General features: G+C 33.6%; 1 protein-coding gene across 2 annotated transcripts in view; it reads left to right on the top strand.

Annotated features, from left to right (window-relative positions):
• Uhrf2 (ubiquitin like with PHD and ring finger domains 2) overlaps positions 1-20362 on the top strand; it is a 77391-nt gene that overhangs the window by 34165 nt on the left and 22864 nt on the right. For both annotated transcript variants that reach the window (XM_076845989.2, XM_076845990.2), the window contains 3 exons: positions 2262-2480; positions 15595-15704; positions 17085-17271. In XM_076845989.2, the coding sequence (XP_076702104.1) occupies positions 2262-2480; positions 15595-15704; positions 17085-17271 (516 nt within the window). The remainder of the gene's footprint in view (positions 1-2261; positions 2481-15594; positions 15705-17084; positions 17272-20362) is intronic.

The following is a 20362-nucleotide window of genomic DNA, read 5'->3' as shown; positions in this document are numbered from 1 at the left end:
GATTTAGTTTGACCATAAAAAAGTAGGATTGAAATAGGGAGAAGAGAAGTTGGGGTTGTAGCTCAGTGGTAGAGCACTTGTCTAGCATGTGTGAGGCACTGGGTTTGATTCTCAACATTGCATACAAGTAAACAAAATAAAAGTCCATCAACAACTAAAAAAATTTTTTTAAAAAATAGGGAGAAGAGTGAAATATGGACATGACTTTGTACTTGTCAGGTTCCTTCTTATTATTTCCTTCAGGATTATTCCTATGTTATAATGATAAAATGAACAGTATAACTGATATTTTCTTCATGTTCTGTTTTAAGCACTACAAAGGTTTTCTGGCTTTAGTTCTCAAAACCACCATAAGAAGTGCAATTACCATTAGTTACATTTTTTAGATGATGAATAGTTACAGAAGTTTAGTAACTTTCCCAAGGATACACAGTAGCAAGAAGCATAACTAGGAATGTAAACATAGACAGGTTGAAAATAGAACATACTTTGACTGAAGACACCAGAATGATAAATGGGTTCAAATCTTGTTGTGAGTTGAAAAAAATTCACTAAAACCAATGTTTTAATTAGAGGAGGTGATTGAAAATGATAGATTTAAAGTGTCGAATATTAAGTCTGATGTGGAGAAATTATCTAAGCAGAGACTACTAATGTTTGGAAGGCTTGTTGAAAGGAATTATGGCATAGATTAATCCAGTGGTAAATGAACCAGATAATCTCTGAGGCCCTTTGCCAATCCTACAATTCCTGTCCCTCCCCTATTAACTAATACTTAGAGACTTGATTAAAGATTCCATACAGAAATAGTATCACTTATTCTAAATTATTCAGTACACTGTCAGTTCTAGACTTCCATAGTCCTTGTTTGATTGGAGGAATAAAGACTAGCTGCTAGAGCTTCTACCAACTTTAGACACACTTTCATATTGAACAGAATACTTAGGGAAGAAATCTTTTAACTCCTAATCAACTTAGTTTTTACTCTTGACAGTGTTGCCCCTTGGGATATATAATATTTAATTACTCTTATGTTCCTATAGCATATCAAGTTCTCAAACTTGAACATGCATTAGAACCACTGATTTTAAAAGTATATTACTAGGCTTCATTGCCAGAATTTCTGACTCAAGTCTGAAATGGAGCCCCATAATATGCCTTTCTAACACAAATCCAGTTGGTGTTGATGCTGCTGGTCTGTAGACCATACTTTGAGAATCACTGCTATAGCACTTTGATCTATCTTAATAGATTGGATTTTTAAAGAGCAGGATTAGATGTTACTTGGTTTTTTGTTGTTGTTGTTTGTTTGTTTGTTTGTTGTCCCTCTACTACCTAATAATATATAAAGGCAAAAGTTCTTAATTTTACAGAAACCAGTGTGGACTGTCTTTGGCCTGATGATACCAATTAATTAGGCCTAAAATTGAAGACCCTTCTAAAACTATAAAAGGAAATAAAGCCAAGTTCTTCTAGAATTCTTTTACACAATTCTTTTACATATAAATTTCTGGACTTTTGGTTTTATTTTTAAACATTACTAGAAAGCTAGCCATGTTGAAGAACTAGAATTTTCTCTTCCTGAGTAAGTTAAGGCTGTTGGAGCATGCTAGGCTCCGGTTTTTTATTATGCATAAGGCAAATGACAGAACTCAATGACCTGGTTCCGATATCAGGAAGAGGCCAACATCTAAGCCTATTAAGATAATTCTTAAACTTGGATTAAAAAATGTGAAGCAAGAGTTTGTGTTTACCACTCTCACACCCCCTACTCTCCAGCTAACAATATCTTCCTAAGATTTTAAAAAGAATTGTTTTGCTGTGGTATTTAAAATCATGACTGGATGTCATTTAAGTGTCATTAAGAAGAATACATACTCTCATTCAGAATATTCAGTTTGTAATGGTAATATTTGACTAAATAGATGTTACATAAATAGTAACATAGCCCCCTCAAAGTATATATGATAGTGGTTGGTTGGCATACTGTAAGCCATGAAGACACCTGCATCTCCAAGGTGTAACAGGGCTGGGGAGTGAGGGTTCATGCTCACACTTAAGAAACCAGCCTGTAGGTATGTATCAAAGTACAGGTGAGAGGTCATCAAAATATACCCTCTATTTAAAGATGTTGCAACCTATTTTACTTATTCTCCTAGACTATCAACTCTAGTTTTTCTAATTGTTGCAAATTGTTTAGTCATCTTTGGTGATTATCATAGGCTGTGTTCTGTGTTTTTTTTCCCCCTCTTTCTCCTCAGGTACCCGGAAAGTGGTACTCTAGAAATGAACGTCCAGAATCTTCGGCCACGAGCTAGAACTATTTTGAAATGGAACGAACTAAACGTTGGTGATGTAGTAATGGTTAATTACAATGTAGAAAATCCAGGAAAAAGAGGATTTTGGTATGATGCAGAAATTACCACATTGAAGACAATCTCAAGGACCAAAAAAGAACTTCGTGTGAAAATCTTCCTAGGGTAAGATTCTCTTCACATGCTACTTAGTTACTGAATTAAGGAATGTAAATTTTAGGTATAAAGCACATGTTCCTTGTTTTTTTTTTAAAGGTATAGTTTATGAAAGATGGAAATTTCCTTAATATAAGAGAATATCTTGAGAATTTTTATTAAGAATGTCTTAAATCACTATCTCCATTTTAAGGTTGGAGATATTTGGAGGAATGGTGGACATAACTGAGTATCTCATTAAAAAAATCCTTACTTATACACAAGATTCTTATAAATGAAACAAAATATACAAAAGCATCTTAATAGCTAAGTTGATATAATAACAATAGATGACTACCTAATAGGTATCTGCTAGACTTCCAACACTAACCAGAATTTTCCTTCAATTTAAGGAATTTAGCCAACTTAATGCAGAGAATTCAAAATACAAAAAGTTACCTAAAATACCAAACCACTCAGATATTTACATCATTAATTCTGTAAGAAATACTTTAAAGGTTTACCTCATCACATAATGAAGCACTCTGCATTGTTTCAGATAACCATTTACCATTCAGATTAAACACCGAGGTGGTGATAATATTATTACATTATTATTATCACCACCTCGGTGTTTAATCTGAATAGTTTATTGGCTGAATAATCGCTAATTTACTTTTTTTTTTACATTTTATTTATTTTTATTTTTTTCATCTTTCATACATTTGATTCAAGTGAGTTATGCATTTCCATTTTTACCCCAAATACAAATTGCAGAAAATTTACTTTTTTTAATAAATAAAATATACTGTTTCCAGTGCTTTACCACAAATAATGTTTAAGCATCCTTCTATATTCATTTTTTAAAACATATTTTTTGATTGTAGGTGGACACAATACCTTTATTTTATTTATTTTTATGTGGTGCTGAGGATTAAAACCCTGTGCCTCATACATGCTAGCCAAGTGTTCTAACACTGAGCCACAACTGTAGTCCCTTCTATGTTCATTTTTATGCAGTTCTTTTCTTGATAATGAATTCTTCAATTTGTTGTATTGAGCATTGAGTATTTTAGAATGGCACTGACAGTTTTCTTACATAAGGAAAAAAATAAACATGTTTTTGTCAAGTTCTAGTTAACTGGGTTAGTAACTTAAGGTGACAAATCTGGGAGCAAACATCTGCTTATGACTAAAAATATTCAGCAAGGGTAAGTAAACTGTAGCCCACTAACTGCCTGCTTTTGTAAATAAAGTTCTATTGGAACCCAGCAATGCCCTTTGATTTATGTATTATCTCTGGCTGGTTCATGCAAAACAGCATTGTTGAATAGTTTCAACTGAGAGCATCTGAGCTTAGACTGTCTGGCCTTTTATATAAAAACTTTGCTGATTCCCGAGATAAGGAAGAAGAATGTTAGGATGTGCTGAAAAAGCTTATATTTTATTATCTGTGATGCTAAGGATCAAAGCTGTTTTCATTGAAAACAGATTTCAGAATTTTCTACAGAAACACAAGAGTGATGAAGTATTTAATTCAGTTACAGAATTCTAAACAACTTTAAATTCTTATATGGACATGAATCATTAAGAAGGAGAATCCACCTAAATAAATCAGCTGTGTTGGGAGCCTTATAATGTACTTGAAAGTAGGATATTTTAAAAAGCATGTGTATGCAATAGGAGGAGATAACAAAACTCAAAACACTGAGCTGAAAAACAAAACTGAGTATTAAAAATGTATCTCCAAATGATTCTGAGGGAGTACTGTGGCTTTGGAGAATAGCTCTACATTTTGGTGGAAATGATGGAAAAACAAATACTAGCTTAATACAATGATTGGGATAACTATTCCAACAGTAAAAAACATGATCCTGTAAATTATTGTTTTCCCATCATACAAGTTTTTACTGAAAGTGTTAGAAACATAAGAGCCAAAAAAGTAGACAGTGTGGCTTGTGTGTGAGATTTTTTTTTTTTTTTTCATGAAACATCTTTTCCCTTCACAGGTAAGAATGGATAAATAATTAGCATGAAAATATAAAGCATTCTGTTGTTGATAATTTAGGCTTGTTACAAGTGTGCTGCCATGACATTCTTGAACCTGTGTCATTGTGCATATGTGCATTATTTACTCTAGGATGCAACATGCTAGAAGTAGTATTGTTGGATTATAGAACCTGTGCATCGTTAGTAAATAGAACCAAATATTTAAGTGACTATGTCAGGTTACAGTTTTGCACCAGTATGAGAATTTCCATTGTGCTGCATTCATATTCACACTTAATTTTGTCAAACTTCAGTTTCTGCTAATTAAGTGAGTGTATAATAAAATAGTATCTCTTTGTGGCTTTAGTTCACATTTCATTAGCTAATGGAGTTTTGTTTGTTTATTGGCAGTTTGGATATCTTTTTTGACCATCCAGCTCCAAAACTTGTTGGATTTCTTTGTTGCTAGATAGTCTGTTTTGGTTTTTAGGAATTCCAGGTGTGGATACTAGATCATTTCAGTTTATGTGACAAAAATATTCTTTTCAACTCTTTTTTCTCCTTGTAATGTTTGAATAGTAATTTTCTCAATTTTAATGTACTTGAGGTTTCAAAAATCAAGAAAATTTGTCCTTATGCTTTTACTCTCTGTATCTTGCTTAAGAAACTTCCATTCCCAGAGATCATAAAGTTGCTATTTTATTACCCATGTCATCCTACTTTGTTCTTCAGGTAGGTCTTAAGTGTTCTTAGCTCTGTGTACTTGGAGTTTGAATTTTCCAGTCATCTTTTCTTTTACTGGTTTATAGGACTACAAATAAGATTAAAATTTACACGTAGATTGTTTTGAAATGTTTATGATTATAATCATTGAATTATGACATTTTGATTTGTCCTTTATTTGGTTTCTTCCTCATCCTATTTAGTAGTGGGCCCTTCAGTACATAACATCTTTTTTTTTCCTTATTGCCAAAAGAATTTTAAAAATTTCATCAGTAATCATAGTGTTTGATTTTAGGGGGTTTTTTTTGTTTTGTTTTTGATTTTGTTTTAAAGACAAGCTTTCCTAGATTTGGTTTCACAATATCTGGGGTAGGATTTTACATTTGTACTAAGTAAATTTGCATATAAATTTTTCTAACTCACCTGTATGGATTATGGTAGTTCATAAAATAATGTGGAATATACCTTTTCTGTTTCATAGTATATTTTGTATTCTTCAGTATTGGGTAGAACTCTTCAGTAAAGTCCTAGGGCTGAGTTTTCTTTGGGGAAGTTTTTTGTGATTAATCCAATTTCTGTAACGATTATAGGACCACTCATATTTTTTGTTCTTGAACTAGAATTTAATTTTCTGATAATCTGTATCTAAATTTTAAAATTTGTTAGCGACATGTTTTTAATATGTGCAGTATCTCTTGTAATATTTCTTTTTTATCCCTGAAAAATTAGTTTGCGACTTTTTGAGTGAGATTGATCAATTTTGTTAGACTTTTGCAAAGATTAACCTTCAGCTTTAATCCCCTCTTTTGTATTGAAGGTATAAAGAAAGAAACAAATACAGGACATGATTTTTAATCTGTTTTGGAGATTTGATAAGGGAACTTGGAATTTGTTCATGCTTGTTTCTGTTTTTAATTTGTGAGTATCAAAAAGTGAATATACTTGAACTGTCTAATTCTAGTTAACAAATTGTATTTTTAAGTTGTTATTTTCTGTTTTTATTTTAATTCTGGAGAAAATTCACAACACATTTTGTGGTTTAAATAATACTTACAAAATAATTTGTTTACTATTATTGTGATATGTAGAGTATTAAATACCACATAAAATTGTAATAGTTAAATGTTCACAAGTAAAGTAGTAGTTGTATCCTATAGCAAGAAAATTTATTCAGTCTTACTAAAACTGTAGCTATACTTGTTTTCAGACATTATTATAAGATTTATTACATTAAACTATGTACTAAATTTTTTCATATCTATTTATCACAGAATTTCTTAAGTAATATTATCATCAATGAATGTTCTTAAAGAATATGTATTTTATGTCCATATGAAGGTATCAGTCAAAGTTCATTGTACCCTAGCATGCTGCCCTCCAAGAGTTGCTTAATCATGTAAACATGCCCACACCTCAGGACCTTGTCTTATTGTCTGCCTGGACTGCTCATTGTGTTTCAGATCTCTGCTTAAATATTACTTCAGAGTGGTCTTCTAGATTCCCTATGTACCAGTCCTGGATTACTTGAATTCTCCTTTTTTTTTTTTTTAATGGTATTTATTATCACCAGACATTTATTTGTCTCTTATATCATTTGTGTTAGTTTCTTTTGCTGCTGTAGCAAATTACCACAAATTTCATGGCATATACAATACAACTTAGTTCTAGAGGTTGGAATTCTTGAGTTTGGATTTCACAGGGAAAAAATCAAAGTGTCACCAAGAATTTGCTCATTTTTGGAGATACTAAAGGAAAATCTGGTTAGGGTTTTGGGTGTTTTGTTTTGTTTTGTTTTCCCTTTTTTTCTAGCTTTATAGGCCTCCTATGTTTCTTGGCCTATGGTCTGCTTTCTCCATCTTCAAAGACAGCCACTTCCTGCCCATTATTTTGTAGTCAAATTTCCTTTAGAGCTCTTCTACTTCTTTTTCCCCTTCTACTTTTAAGACCCTTTGTGATTATATTGCGCCTATCTGGATAATCTCATTTCATGGCCCTTAATTATACCTGCAAAGTCCTTTTGCCATGTAAGGTAACATTCATAGCTTCCTGGGACTAGAACAAGGACTCCTTTGGGGCCCATATTTTGTCTGTCCTGTGTACCATCAATGCCTTTATTATTATTATTATTGTTATTTTTTTGCTGCTGTGTGTCAGGCCCTGTTCTAAGGACTTGTTACAATGGATTCTCAATAAATACAGAATTTCATAGATTTTGAGAAGAGTTTTTTCCCCATATTTTAACGTCTCTGAAATCAAATTTTATCTTAAAATGGGTATTGAACTGACCAAATTGAATTTTTCTAGAAATTTGAGTTTGCTTCTACCAGTCCTTTGGCAGTGCCATTTAACTTTAATTTAAATTCTCTGCTTGAATTTTTTTAGATAACATACACAGGATGAATTCAGACCTTTTAAACTTTATGGATCCTAGTCTTGGTTCAATCCTTGGAGGATGCTTTTTTCTCCATATACTCAATAGTAATATTAATACTTTCTTCATCTTCAATAGTTTATTTCCCATTTATCTTTTTTTTACATGTAGTCTTTAAAAGAAAAAAAAAAAGCTTTGCTATTTATATATTTATTTTTTAATGTGATACTAAGGATTGAACCCAGTGCTTCACTTATGCTAGGCAAGTGCTCCGCCACTGAGCCACAACCCAGCCCTGCCCATTTATCTTTAACAATAAGAGACCTTTTTGATGGCCTTTTATTTGAGAGTCCTTCTTAGACATCTTATTTTGTTAACTTATATAGTATCTTAAGTAATGCTTGTTTGGGTGTGCAGCTCTATTTGGGGGTTTTTGTTAGATTGTGCCATTTCCAGTCAACTTCTTTTTTGGCAAAATATTAAAAAATGTTTTACAATTACTATTTTACTAAACCAGTAATTAAGTGTATATTTCTTGAAGGAACGAATTGTTTATTTGTATGTTTTGAATATTCTATGACTCCATCAGTTATGTGTATAGAAAATAGATGTCTAGATAAGCCTTTTTTTATTTTTTTATTTTTTATTGGTTATTCAAAACATTACAAAGATTGCAGAATCACATCGGTTACACATCCACATTTTTACATAATACCATAATAGTAACTGTTGTATTCTCTACCTTTCCTATCCTCTACTATCCCCCCTCCCCTCCCCTCCCATCTTCTCTCTCTACCCCATCTGCTGTAATTCATTTCTCTCCTTATTTTTTTCCCATTCCCCTCACAAACTCTTATATGTAATTTTGTATAACAATGAGGGTCTCCTTCCATTTCCATGCAATTTCCCTTGTCTCTCCCTTTCCCTCCCACTTCATGACTCTGCTTAATGTTAATTTTTTCCTCCTGCTCTTCCTCCCTGCTCTGTTCTTGGTTGCTCTCATTATATCAAAGAAGACATTTGGCATTTGTTTTTTAGGGATTGGCTAGCTTCACTTAGCATAATCTGCTCTAATGCCATCCATTTCCCTGCAAATTCCATGATTTTTTCATTTTTTAGTGCTGCGTAGTACTCCGTTGTGTATAAATGCCACATTTTTTTTATCCATTCATCTATTGAGGGGCATCGGGGTTGGTTCCACAGTCTAGCTATTGTGAATTGTGCTGCTATGAACATCGATGTGGCAGTATCCCTGTAGTACGCTCTTTTGAGGTCTTCAGGGAATAGTCCGAGAAGGGCAATAGCTGGGTCAAATGGTGGTTCCATTCCCAGCTTTCCCAGGAATCTCCATACTGCTTTCCATATTGGCCTCACCATTTTGCAGTCCCATAGATAAGCCTTAAATTAAACTAAAATGAGAAATACGTGAAAAGGCAATTTTAAGCTTTGAAACTATTGGTTTTTGTGACAATTATGGGATCACTTAAAAAAGTGCATGGAAGGCTTCCGCTTCCAGGTAGGGTGGGATGGCTGGCAGTAGATCAGCACTCTTAGCTAAAACAACTAGAGCAGCCAAATCAAATAGTTATCAGAGGGCAGCAAAGTGTCAAAGAAAACTATTGTAACTGTGACTGGAGAAGGAATAACCTTAGGAGGCAGCTGGTTTGTGGTTGTGTTTTGTCCTGTGGAATCTAATTCTGAATCCAGTGAAAAACCTAATTGAGAGCAAATGGAAGCAGGGTGGGCACAAAAAAATCAGAGCTTTTGGCAGATATTTGGGATGCTTCAAGCATATAGCATATTTTTACCTTTGGACTTTGCCAGGTATTGGATTTCTGCTAGGCAGGAGTCTAAAAATGTAAGTAAAAAAAGAGAGTGGAATTTTCAGCAATCTTAGAAAGCAAACATTAGGATTTGGGACCACCTGTAGAGAGGCTTCACAAATACATGATGGTCTCTTAGTTTGCAAACTGCTTGGCTGCAGCAAACAAGCAGACTAAATCTTACCTAATACATTGATATGTAGGTTTGCAAAGTCTAGTTTCTGGACAACCACTAAAATTTAAGTGGATTCATTATAGTGGAAATGAAATATTAAATAAATATGAAAGAGGGTAATTGAGACTAAAAGAAACAGAATAGAAAATATATAATAAAGTGGCAGAAACAAACCTACCTCTATCAACCATTAAACTTACTACATGTGATTTAATATTCCAGTTAAAACCAAAGATCAATAAACTAGATTAAAGCAAAAATCCCATATGCTGCTTATAAGAAACAGTTCTCAAATGTATAGTCATAGAAATTGAAAAGAAAAGGATAATTGGGGTTCTAGGAAAGTAACAGCATGGACTTTAAAACTTCTCAAATTTCCATATAAAAACAAAGCAACTAAAAGATCATGGGCAGCATCTACAGTAAAATGGGATGGTGTTTTATTCCCCATGAATCCCAAAGTAGCTGGTGGGATGAACAAAAAGCCTGCAATATCAGTAGAGATACTACAATATCAGTAGCTCTTGGATGTGTGATGATTTGAAGAACTCCAAAGTAATAATAAATCAATATCTAATTAGAGAGTAGCAGTTATGGGAACAATCTTTCAGGATGACCCTCTTGTTCCTGCTTTCTGGTTCTTACCCTCATATATTTCCCTCCTGTATTTTACTACACTGACTCTATGTGACCAATAGAATAAGGCAGAAGTGATAGTATACCACCTTGGGATTAGGTTGTAAACAGATGACTTCCATTTTGGACTGTCTCTTGGATCACTTCTTCTGGGATGAATCAACTACATGTTCATGAGGCTATTCAGGCAGTCTTTAGGTGAGACTGTAACCTTGGCCAACAGCTTGACTGCAACTTCATGAAAGACCTTAAGCCATAAATTTCCCAGTTAAGCTGTTCCCAAATTCCTGACCCTTGGAAATTGGGGTAAATTTTATTGCACGTTGGTAACATTGACTTAAGCAATAATTAACTAACACAGCAGCTAAAGCTAGACAAGTGTGCATTCCAATTCAGATAAGTACAAACAATTTGCAGTCGGGTCTGAAGGGGTTATAGTCCTATAAACTCTTTAAATATAAATGAACTAGAGCTCTATTCCAGGATAGAGACTCATATTGAAAAGAAACGAGTGTAGAATCCAAATTGAGTAGATCAAGAAAAATTGAGACAAAGGAAAAAAGGGTCCAGTTAGAATAGGAGGAGAGTAGAGCCAGGAGAGGAGACTGCAGAAAATAAGGGTTTAAACATAGGGACACTCTTATTACATGCCCAGATTCTGCCCCCCTTTTGATTTTTATTATGAGACAAGGTCTTGATAAGGTGCTAGCTGAGGCTGTCTTCACACCTGCCATCCTCCCACCTCAATCTCTGGAGCATAGTGTCTTTTTTTTTTTTAGTCACTTTTGAGTATAGTTTATATACAATAATATCGTTGACTTTCTTTATCCAGGAGTTCTACACCCATGGTTTTTACCAACCATAGATCCAAAATATACACACACTTATTTTAAAGTTTATCTATATTGAACATGAAAATTTTAAAATCATTATTCCCCAAACAATACAGTGCAGTGACTATTTACTTAGCATTTTCATAGTATTAAGTATTATAAAAGACATATACAGGAGGATGTGTGTGATATGCAAATAAAAATGTAACATTTTAATTCTATATAAGGGATTTGAATATCTGCAGATTTTGGTATGGAGGGCATTGGGATTAGTCCTTTGCAGATACTGTGGCACGATTGTACATACTTATTTTAAGTATATGTATAGTTGAGTGAACATTGAGAAATGAATATCCCATGCTACCATTGTAATCAAGAATATTTTCATCACCCCAGAAGTTTCTCATATGCCCTATTACAGTCACTGCCACCATCCTCAGGAGTGTATTTATTTATTTAGCATAAAAGAGTAGGATTTATTCAAGTGAGAAGAAAAGAGACAGAACTCTCACAGGGATAGAGGGAACCCAACAGGGGTGGCCCAATGTTTTAATTTCTATTAGGTTAGATTTTAGTTGTCAGTTTTGAATTCTTCTCCCCCCAAAAAGTGAGTTATATTGCTGTGAACTAATAAAAAGCTAGATGAAATCACAGCCTCTAAAGTTTCAGAAGATTTATTTTATAAAAACAAAAAAGAAAGTATATCAAATTCCATACAAAGTTACAAGAGAAATAGAAAATTTTAGGAACAGGATAACGTCCTTGCTAACAATGAAGCATCCCAGAAAGACAGGCATGAGTCAAGAAAAGGAGAGCCGAGAGGTTGGGGTTGTAGCTCAGTAGTGGAGGACTTGCCCAGTGAGACACTGAGTTCAATCCTCAGCCCCACATATAAATAAATAAAATAAAGGTATTGTGTCCATCTACAATTAAAAAATATTAAAAAAAAATTAAAAAGAGAGCCAAAGATTTTAACTGTAGCCAAATTAGTCTTATAGTATATGACTTCAGACAAATCTAACTTGTGGGAACTAGGGGGATATTGTTTTTATCAACTCTACCTGAGAAATCTTCTAGGGAACTAGCTTTAGACAACCAAGATAACTAAAGAGAATTTGACATAAAGAATTACGATAAACATTTACTTATTTATTTATTTATATATATACATGCTGGGGATTGAATCCAGGAGTGCTTTATCACTGAGCTAATTCCCCAGCCCTTTTTTATTTTGTGACAGTCTTACTAAGTTGTGAGGGCAGCCTTGAACTTGTGATCCTCCTGGCTGACCTACTGAGTCTCTAGGACTACAGGCCTGCGCTGCTTCACTTTGCTAAAATATTTCTATATTTAGAACTAGGGGTAGGGGGTTTGGAGTGCAGCTAAGTAGTAGAGCACTTGCTTAGAATGCTCAAGGGCCTGGGTTTGATCTCAACATCACCACCAGGAAAAGAAAAGAACCACATATATTTCAAATGTAAGAAATGGGAAAATGTACAAAAAGTTCAAACTTTATATTGACAAACAGCAAGAATGTTTGTCATGTGAAATAAAGCAAAAGGTATATGCTATTTTAATTTAGACATCCTGAAGTCCTTGAGAACCAGGATTTTCTAATTGAAGAAAAAACATGTATTCCTGAATACCTCAAAAAAAGTGTTGTGTGTGTGTGTAAATATACGTATGCAAAAACACTTTAGTGCTGAATTTGAACAGAAAGTGTTAATATGAACTCATATTTTGTTTGAATGTGTGTAGTACTGTTTGTTTAAATTTTATACTTTCATATGCTGAAAAAAACCTATGAACAGTAATAACGGAGACATAATAAGCTTTCCTAATGCCAGATTGTGATCTTGAAATATTTTGCACTTAAAAAAATCCAGGGTATCTTGGAGATGGGGACTCCAGATTGAAGACAGAAAATGTTCAAGGTGAACCTAGAACATCTTGTCATGCAAATAACAATAAAATCTACAAATGCTGCTAAGTTCTTGTCAATAGAGTAGGAGTCATCTGGAAGCTCCTGTAGGCCAGTGTTAAAATAATTTGAATATTAATAAGAAAAATATAATTATGGTAGTTTGAATCACATCAAATATTTTTAAAGCCATAGGTTCATAGCAGTACAAAAACTTGTTAGAGAACTGGTTTTTAAAAAACTGCCAAATACTAAAATAGCCAAAGCAATCCTTAAGCAAAGCAGGGGTCATCACAATACCAGGTCTGAAATTACACTACAGGGCTATTGTAATAAAAATGGTATTGGCACCAAAATAGACATGAAGATCAATGGAACAGAATAGAAGACACAGAGACAAATCTACATAAATCCAGTTCATCTTGGAAAAGGCACACATTGGAGAAAAGATAACCTCTTCAACAAATGATGCTGGGAAAACTGGAAATTTGTATGCAGTAGAATGAAATTTAATCCCTATCTCTTGCCCTGCACACAAGTCAGTTTTAAGTGGATCAAGGACCTAGATATTCGACCAGAGATCCCGAGCCTACTAGAATAGTATACACAATGGAATACTATTCAGCCATAAAGAAGAATGAAGTTATGGCATTTGCCTGTAAATGGATGGAACTGAGATTATCAAACTAAGTGAAATAAGCCAACTTCAAAAAACCAAAGATAGAATGTTGTCTCTGATATGTGGATGCTGACGCACAATAAGGGGGATGGGGAAAAATAGATGTTGAAAGGGGAATGAAGGAAAGGGAGGGAGGATGGGAATGGAAAGCTAGAATAAATCAGAACTTTCCTATATTCATATATAAATACATGACTAGTGAGATGCCACATCATGTATAACCTCAAGAATGGGATTCTAATTAGAATAAGTTATGCTCTGTGTATGTATAATATGTCAAAGTACATTCTATTATCATGTAATCTAAAAAGAACACATTTTTAAAAAGACTCTAAATATTTATTTTAAGCATATGCATTTTATACATTTTGCTATGTTAAACTAATATAAAGAAAAAAGTAATTTATTTAAAAATGCCAAATAAGCATTTAACTGCATATTATATGCGCTATACCAGTGGATCACCAAATATTGAAAAATGTTTTTTTTTAAATTTCTCAAATTATTCATCAAATAAATAAGAAAGGAAATAATAGAATTAAAATATAAACATTTCCCAGCCTCCAGTGAATTAATCCAGGCATTGAGCATCAGTGTGTATTTGTCATGATGGGGGGAAAAATTACAACTTCCAGTTGGAAAGAGACTTATAACGTAGTTTACCAAAAAATGAACCTAAATCTGATGAAGACTTTAGTGTGAGGGTTGACATTTTCATTTTTTTCTATAGGGCACAACAGTAAATAGCTTAACTTTTATGCTTAAATGCTCTCTGTCAAAACTATTCAACTCTGCCATTGTAGCATGAAATAACCATAGATGATGCATAATCAAGTTGGTATAGCTAGGTTCCAATAAAACTTTATTTACAAAAACACAGTGGGCCAAGATTTTCTGATCTCTTCTCCAGATCCAACTCCTAATATATGGACATAGAGATGATCCATAAAAGTTGATTCAGCTATGCTTCTGGAATGTAAGTTTCAAAATCAAGTCTAAGAAATTATTGGACACAAGGAAGAGAGTGATGGTGTTGGGATTTATATATTAACACTTGTAAAACCCAGGCAAAGCTAAACATAGGCTTAGGGAGATGGGTGACAAGAATGAAGAAAATTTAAAGTAAATATAACTCATGGGATGATATGACGATGTCATTGGTTGGGGCCTGTTAGGGTTTCAGAGGTACTTAACAGTTCTAACTTCTCTGATGGCTGTTTACAAAGGATATGCACCTTACAGTTGGTTTAACTATTTGTCTATGTAGCTTTCTGCATTTGTGTGTATTTGATATTAAAAGTTTTTTAAAGAAAGGGTGAAAAGCGGGGTGGGGGAAGTCTCCAAGGAAAGGCTAACCAAAAAAAAAAAAAAAGGAAGAAAAACGTAGTATGATGCAGACTGCAATACTAGAGAAGGAGACATTTCATAAGGTGATTTAGGATTCTTAAATCTGTATGCATCTAATAATATGTCTTCAGAAATACAAAGCAAAAGCCGACTTATAAAAAGGAGAAATGCACAAATTCACAGTAGTAGGAGGAATCTTGAAGACGCATATGCAAATAGACATAAACTGAGACAGAAAAATATGGCTTTGTATTTTAAGATTTTGTTTTTGAGGCGAGGTCATCTTATTTTTTCCTAGAAATTTACTATTCTTATTAGAAATATGTTGAAATCTTTCATTTTAATTGACAGAATAATCTTTTCTTTGAGCTAAATTTATAGATAGCTACTTTTTCCCAAGTAACCTAAGTAATGAAGTCTGCATTTTTTTTCCTGATTCTACACTAAAGTTATAACTATGAATATTAAATAATCACTGTTGGACTCTTTCTACAATTGGAAACCATAGTACATAATAATTAGAATAGTGTAATCTCAATATGTACAAGAGTAAAATTCAGTGAATTTCCAAACTCATTTCTAATTATTATTTGCACATGGTTTAGGTTTTGTTGGTACAAGTTAATCTTTCTTCCTTTTTTAAACAGAGGTTCTGAAGGGACTTTAAATGACTGCAGAGTAATATTTGTAGATGAAATCTTCAAGATCGAGAAGCCCGGAGCGCATCCTATATCATTTGCAGATGGAAAGTTTTTAAGTATGCATTTTTCTTTTGAACTTATATTGTGTTATATATTATGGAAATTTGTTTTTACTGACAAGTGGATAACTTGGAGGAAATATAAAACTGTAGACCACACAAATTTACTTTCAGGATGACAAAGAAGAAATAACTTCCAATGGAAAAAATTTTAAGTTTTTCTGAGTATTATCAAACGATTTTTCAAATGCATTTCTCACCAATGGTGTACAAGTTTCTTCATAACCCTATCAATACTGAACATTTTAAAATTTTTGTAAGAGGATTAAAGACCCCACATATCAACTTGTCTCTCTTTGGATTCAATTAAGAATTTACCTAAGGTTTTGCCCAGAGTTTCTCAAGCTTTCTTGGTTCACTGAGCAATCAATGTCTCAGTAATTTTTTTTTTTTGGATCTATAGGCCAAAAGAAATACTGAACAGTTCCATTTATTAAATTACTTTGTTTAACGAATTATATTTCCCTCTTGTGCCCTGTGAGTTCATTAAATGGTCTGGTGCAACTGTGGGAAACTGGGTCGGTGTATATATAATTTGAGGGGTGGTTTTATTTTTATTTTTTGTAGCACTGAATATTGAATCCAAAGCCTCACATATGCTAAACAAGCACTATACCATTGAACTAAATCTCCAGCACTTTTTTTTTTTTCCATTTCAAAATAGGGTCTCACTAAGTTGCTAAGGCTGGTCTTGAACTTGCAATCCTCCTGACTCAACCTCTCAGATCACTGAGATTACGTGTATGTGCCTTTATGCCCTGCTATAAGAAAAATTTTAAGGCAAAAGTATATGATGCGAGGATGTAGTTCAGTAGTAAAGCTCTTGCCTCACATTTGCAATGTCCTAGATTTAATCCCCAGCCCTGAAAAAGAATATGCAAAAATAAAAAGTAAATATTATCATCATGTTTGGAGGTGATTGGATTTTTACTGAATTATGTTTGAGCCTCATCCTTAAAATTTTAATGCAGTAAATCAAGGGTGAGATTCAGGCTTTTATTTCTAAACTCTCACATTTGATTATCCCTTTTGGTTCCTTTGATTTAAAAAAGTATATGCTAGCTGGGTGCATTGGCACATACTTGTAATCCCAGCAGCTTGGGAAGCTGAAGCAGAAATATTGCAAGTTCAAGGCCAGCCTCAGCAATTTAACAAGATCCAAAGCAACTTAGCAAGACCCTATCTCAAAATAAATAAATAAGGGCTGGGGACATGCCTCAGTGATTAAGCACCTCTGGATTCAATCCCCAGTACCCGCCCCCCCCCAAGAAAAAAAGTTGTATGCTGTTTTATGCTGTTTCCATGAGTTTTTCTTTGAGATTAATAGATGAACAAATTACTTTAAGGTAAGACTTACTTTAATTTTTTTTTCTTAAGGGAAAAATGACCCTGAATGTGACCTATGTGGTGGAGACCCAGATAAAAAATGCCGTACATGCTCTTGTCATAAATGTGGTGAGAAGCATGAACCCAACATGCAGCTTCTATGTGACGAATGTAATATGGCCTATCATATTTACTGCCTGACTCCTCCTTTGGATAAAGTCCCAGAAGAAGAATACTGGTATGATCATCAGGATTTGTTTTTTTGCTTTATAGAGAATCAAATGTGAAATATCTATTTGAACTACCAAAAGTATATTTATAAAGATAAATGGTATATAGTAAAGTGCTTAAAATGTTAAGAGACAAATGCTTACTTGGCATTATTAGTATTTATTCAATTACCATAGCAGCTTCTGAACTGGTCTTTAGCTCCATGTTTTGATCTCTCTCATGTTCTATAATAGTACTTAATAATTATTATATATTTCATATGCTTTACACTAAAAAATGCTATTTTGATTTACACTAAAAAATGCTATTGGATGATTTTATCTAATCCTATGAAGTTGGTAAGTAGAACAGGGCTTCATGTGTGCTTGCCAGAATCTAAATGGTTTGACAAATAAAAACAAACAACCAATCAATAAATGGGCTAATGATCAAAACAGACATTTCTCAAAATAAGAAATACAAATGGCCAAGAAATATCAAAAATTGTTCAACATCCTTAGCAGTCAGGGAAATGCGAATCAAAACTACACTGAGACTTCATCTCCATTTAGAATGGCAAAAATACAAATAACAATTGCTGTTGAGGGTGTGGGGGGAAAGTACACTTATACATTGTTGGTGAGACTGAAAGTTAGTACCTCTTTAGAAAGCAATATGGAGATTACACAAAAGACTAGGAAGGGAACCACCATATTTCCTAGATATGCCACTGCTTGGTATTTATCCAAAATAAAATAAAAACAAAAACAAACTAAAATCAGGATACTGCAGTTATAAATGATAACATTTATAACAATGTATATAGCAGCACAATTCACAATACTCAATGAATTGTGAAACTGAATTATGAAACTGACCTAGGTGCTCATCAACAGATGAATGGATAAATAAATTGTGATATATATATACAATGAAGTTTCACTTGGCCATAAAGAAAAATAAAATTATTTCATATACTTGTAAATGGATAGAACTGGAAAATATCATGCTGAGTGAAATAAACCAAACTCGGAGTTCAAATGTTTTCTCTCATATGCCAACTATAAAGAGGGATAAAAGAAGAATTTTTGAAAAGTATGAAAATAGAAGGGAGACTAATAGAGGAGAAAAAGGGGATTGAGAGGGAAAGAGAAGAAGAAGACAAGGAGAAGTATTGGGGAACAAAAACTACCAAATTATGCTATGTCCATATATAAATATACCACAATGAGTCTTGCCATATGTGTAATTAGAATAATAGAAGGGGATCAGTAGAATAAAACAAGGGGATGGGGAGTGAAAAGGAAGGTACTAGGGATTGAGATTGATCAATTATGTTTTGTGCATTAAAAATATAGCACCACTAAAAAGAAATTTTAAAATACAATTTTAAAAAGTGATTAGAAGAAAGACTGGGGAAAATGTGCCCAAAGTAATAATGAACTTTTTAATACCATATTGAGGAATTTTGTTTCTTTTTTTTTTTAATCTATGTGCCATATTACTGTCATTGAGGGTTTTTAAGTAAAGGGTATGACAGGTAGAAATACTGATGTCACAAGCATATAACTGGTATCAATATGAAGAACAGATTGTTCTCCATTCCTTGCTCTTTCCTTAGCCTGTTTGAACAGGCGGTTGCTGTGCTATGTGTTATGTGTTATGACAGAGGTTGGAGGGGTGAGAGAAAGGGAAAAGGCATATAACTTCCTGTCACCTCCTAGCTTGCATGGTCATACTCTAAATTTTACCTTTGCTTCTAACTCTTATTTCCAAAGTCTCATATTTTTCTTTCCTCTTGTTCAGTGTATAGTTTGTTCCTGATTCTCTAAAATGGAAACCCTTCTACCTGGCCTCAGAGCTAGATACCTTTTTGCTTTCCAGGAACTTCATTTCTGCAATTAATTCCTCTCCTGAATTGCTATTACTAGATCATCAGCAGCAGCATCTCCTGAGCCTTCAAAATTCATAAAAACCTCTCTTGATTCCATTTTTCTCTGGATTTCCATCTGTCTACCCTCTTCCCTACTCCCTTTATAGAAAAGCTATCCTTTCTAATTGTTTTCATTTTCTTTCTTCCCATTTCACACCTCACAGCACTCCAGTCTGGCTTTCCTTCCCACTATGCCTATGAATGCTTATGTAGAATTTATATATATTTTCTGTTTACAAACCCAGAGATCACATCTCAGTCCTCTTTACTGCTCAACTGGTTACTCTGTTTTTATAGATTCTATGATGTTATATGATCCTGATTTTTCATCTACTTCACTGACCTTTCCTTTTTAGTCTCTTCTTTTCCCCTTACCTGCCAGCTTTCAGGAGTTCACCTAAAGCACTGCTCACTTATTTTCTCTCTATGCTTGCTTCCTAGATGACCTCATTCAGTCATAAAACTTTAAACACCAAGCTAATAGTTCTGAATTTTTGTCTTGAAATCCAATCTCCCCTGAGTTTATATTTCTGGACCCATTTGTCTACTTTACCACCATCACAAAATTAGTCTAAATGGAGATTTGATTTTTACAAACACTTCCCCTAAAATCCTAACCCTCCCCCAGTCTTTGATAAGTAGTACTATCATCTTATCCACTTATTCGCACCAAAAGCTAAACCTCATCTTTGATGATGATGATTTTTCCTCTTCCCTACTCTACATGTAAGATATTAGTAAATCTTTTTCTCCAGAATCTTCCTCTCTTTCTCTCTTCTTTTCTTTTTTTTTTTTGCGCCACATCCACCCCACCCCCACCCCCATCCCATTCCATACTACCATCTCTTCCCTGAGGGGAGATTTATCTGTTGTATAGGTCAGTGTTTGGTCCAGAACCATCAATTCTTTTTATTTTTGTTTTAATTATAAGAATTTTGAATGAGTAATTTCTTTTCTTGGGATTAGTGATGAGATTAGAGTTCATGGTTTCATTGGAATCTCGTCATTTTCTTTGACTTTTGAACTGAAATTGAGGATTTTTAACATTAAAATATTTAAGTTCTCTAAAAGAATGACAGGAATATTTTTTTACAGAAGCCTAATCATGGAAATATTTTGAGAAGTTTAATGGCAGCTGAAGCTCTGCAATATACCCCAACCAATACATGTTAAAACTTATCCTAAC

The sequence above is a fragment of the Callospermophilus lateralis genome, chromosome 2 (genome assembly GCF_048772815.1).
Source record: "Callospermophilus lateralis isolate mCalLat2 chromosome 2, mCalLat2.hap1, whole genome shotgun sequence".
Lineage (NCBI taxonomy): Eukaryota > Metazoa > Chordata > Mammalia > Rodentia > Sciuridae > Callospermophilus > Callospermophilus lateralis.
The sequence above is the reverse complement of the archived record's forward strand: the minus strand, read 5'-3'. Positions and strand labels throughout refer to the sequence as shown.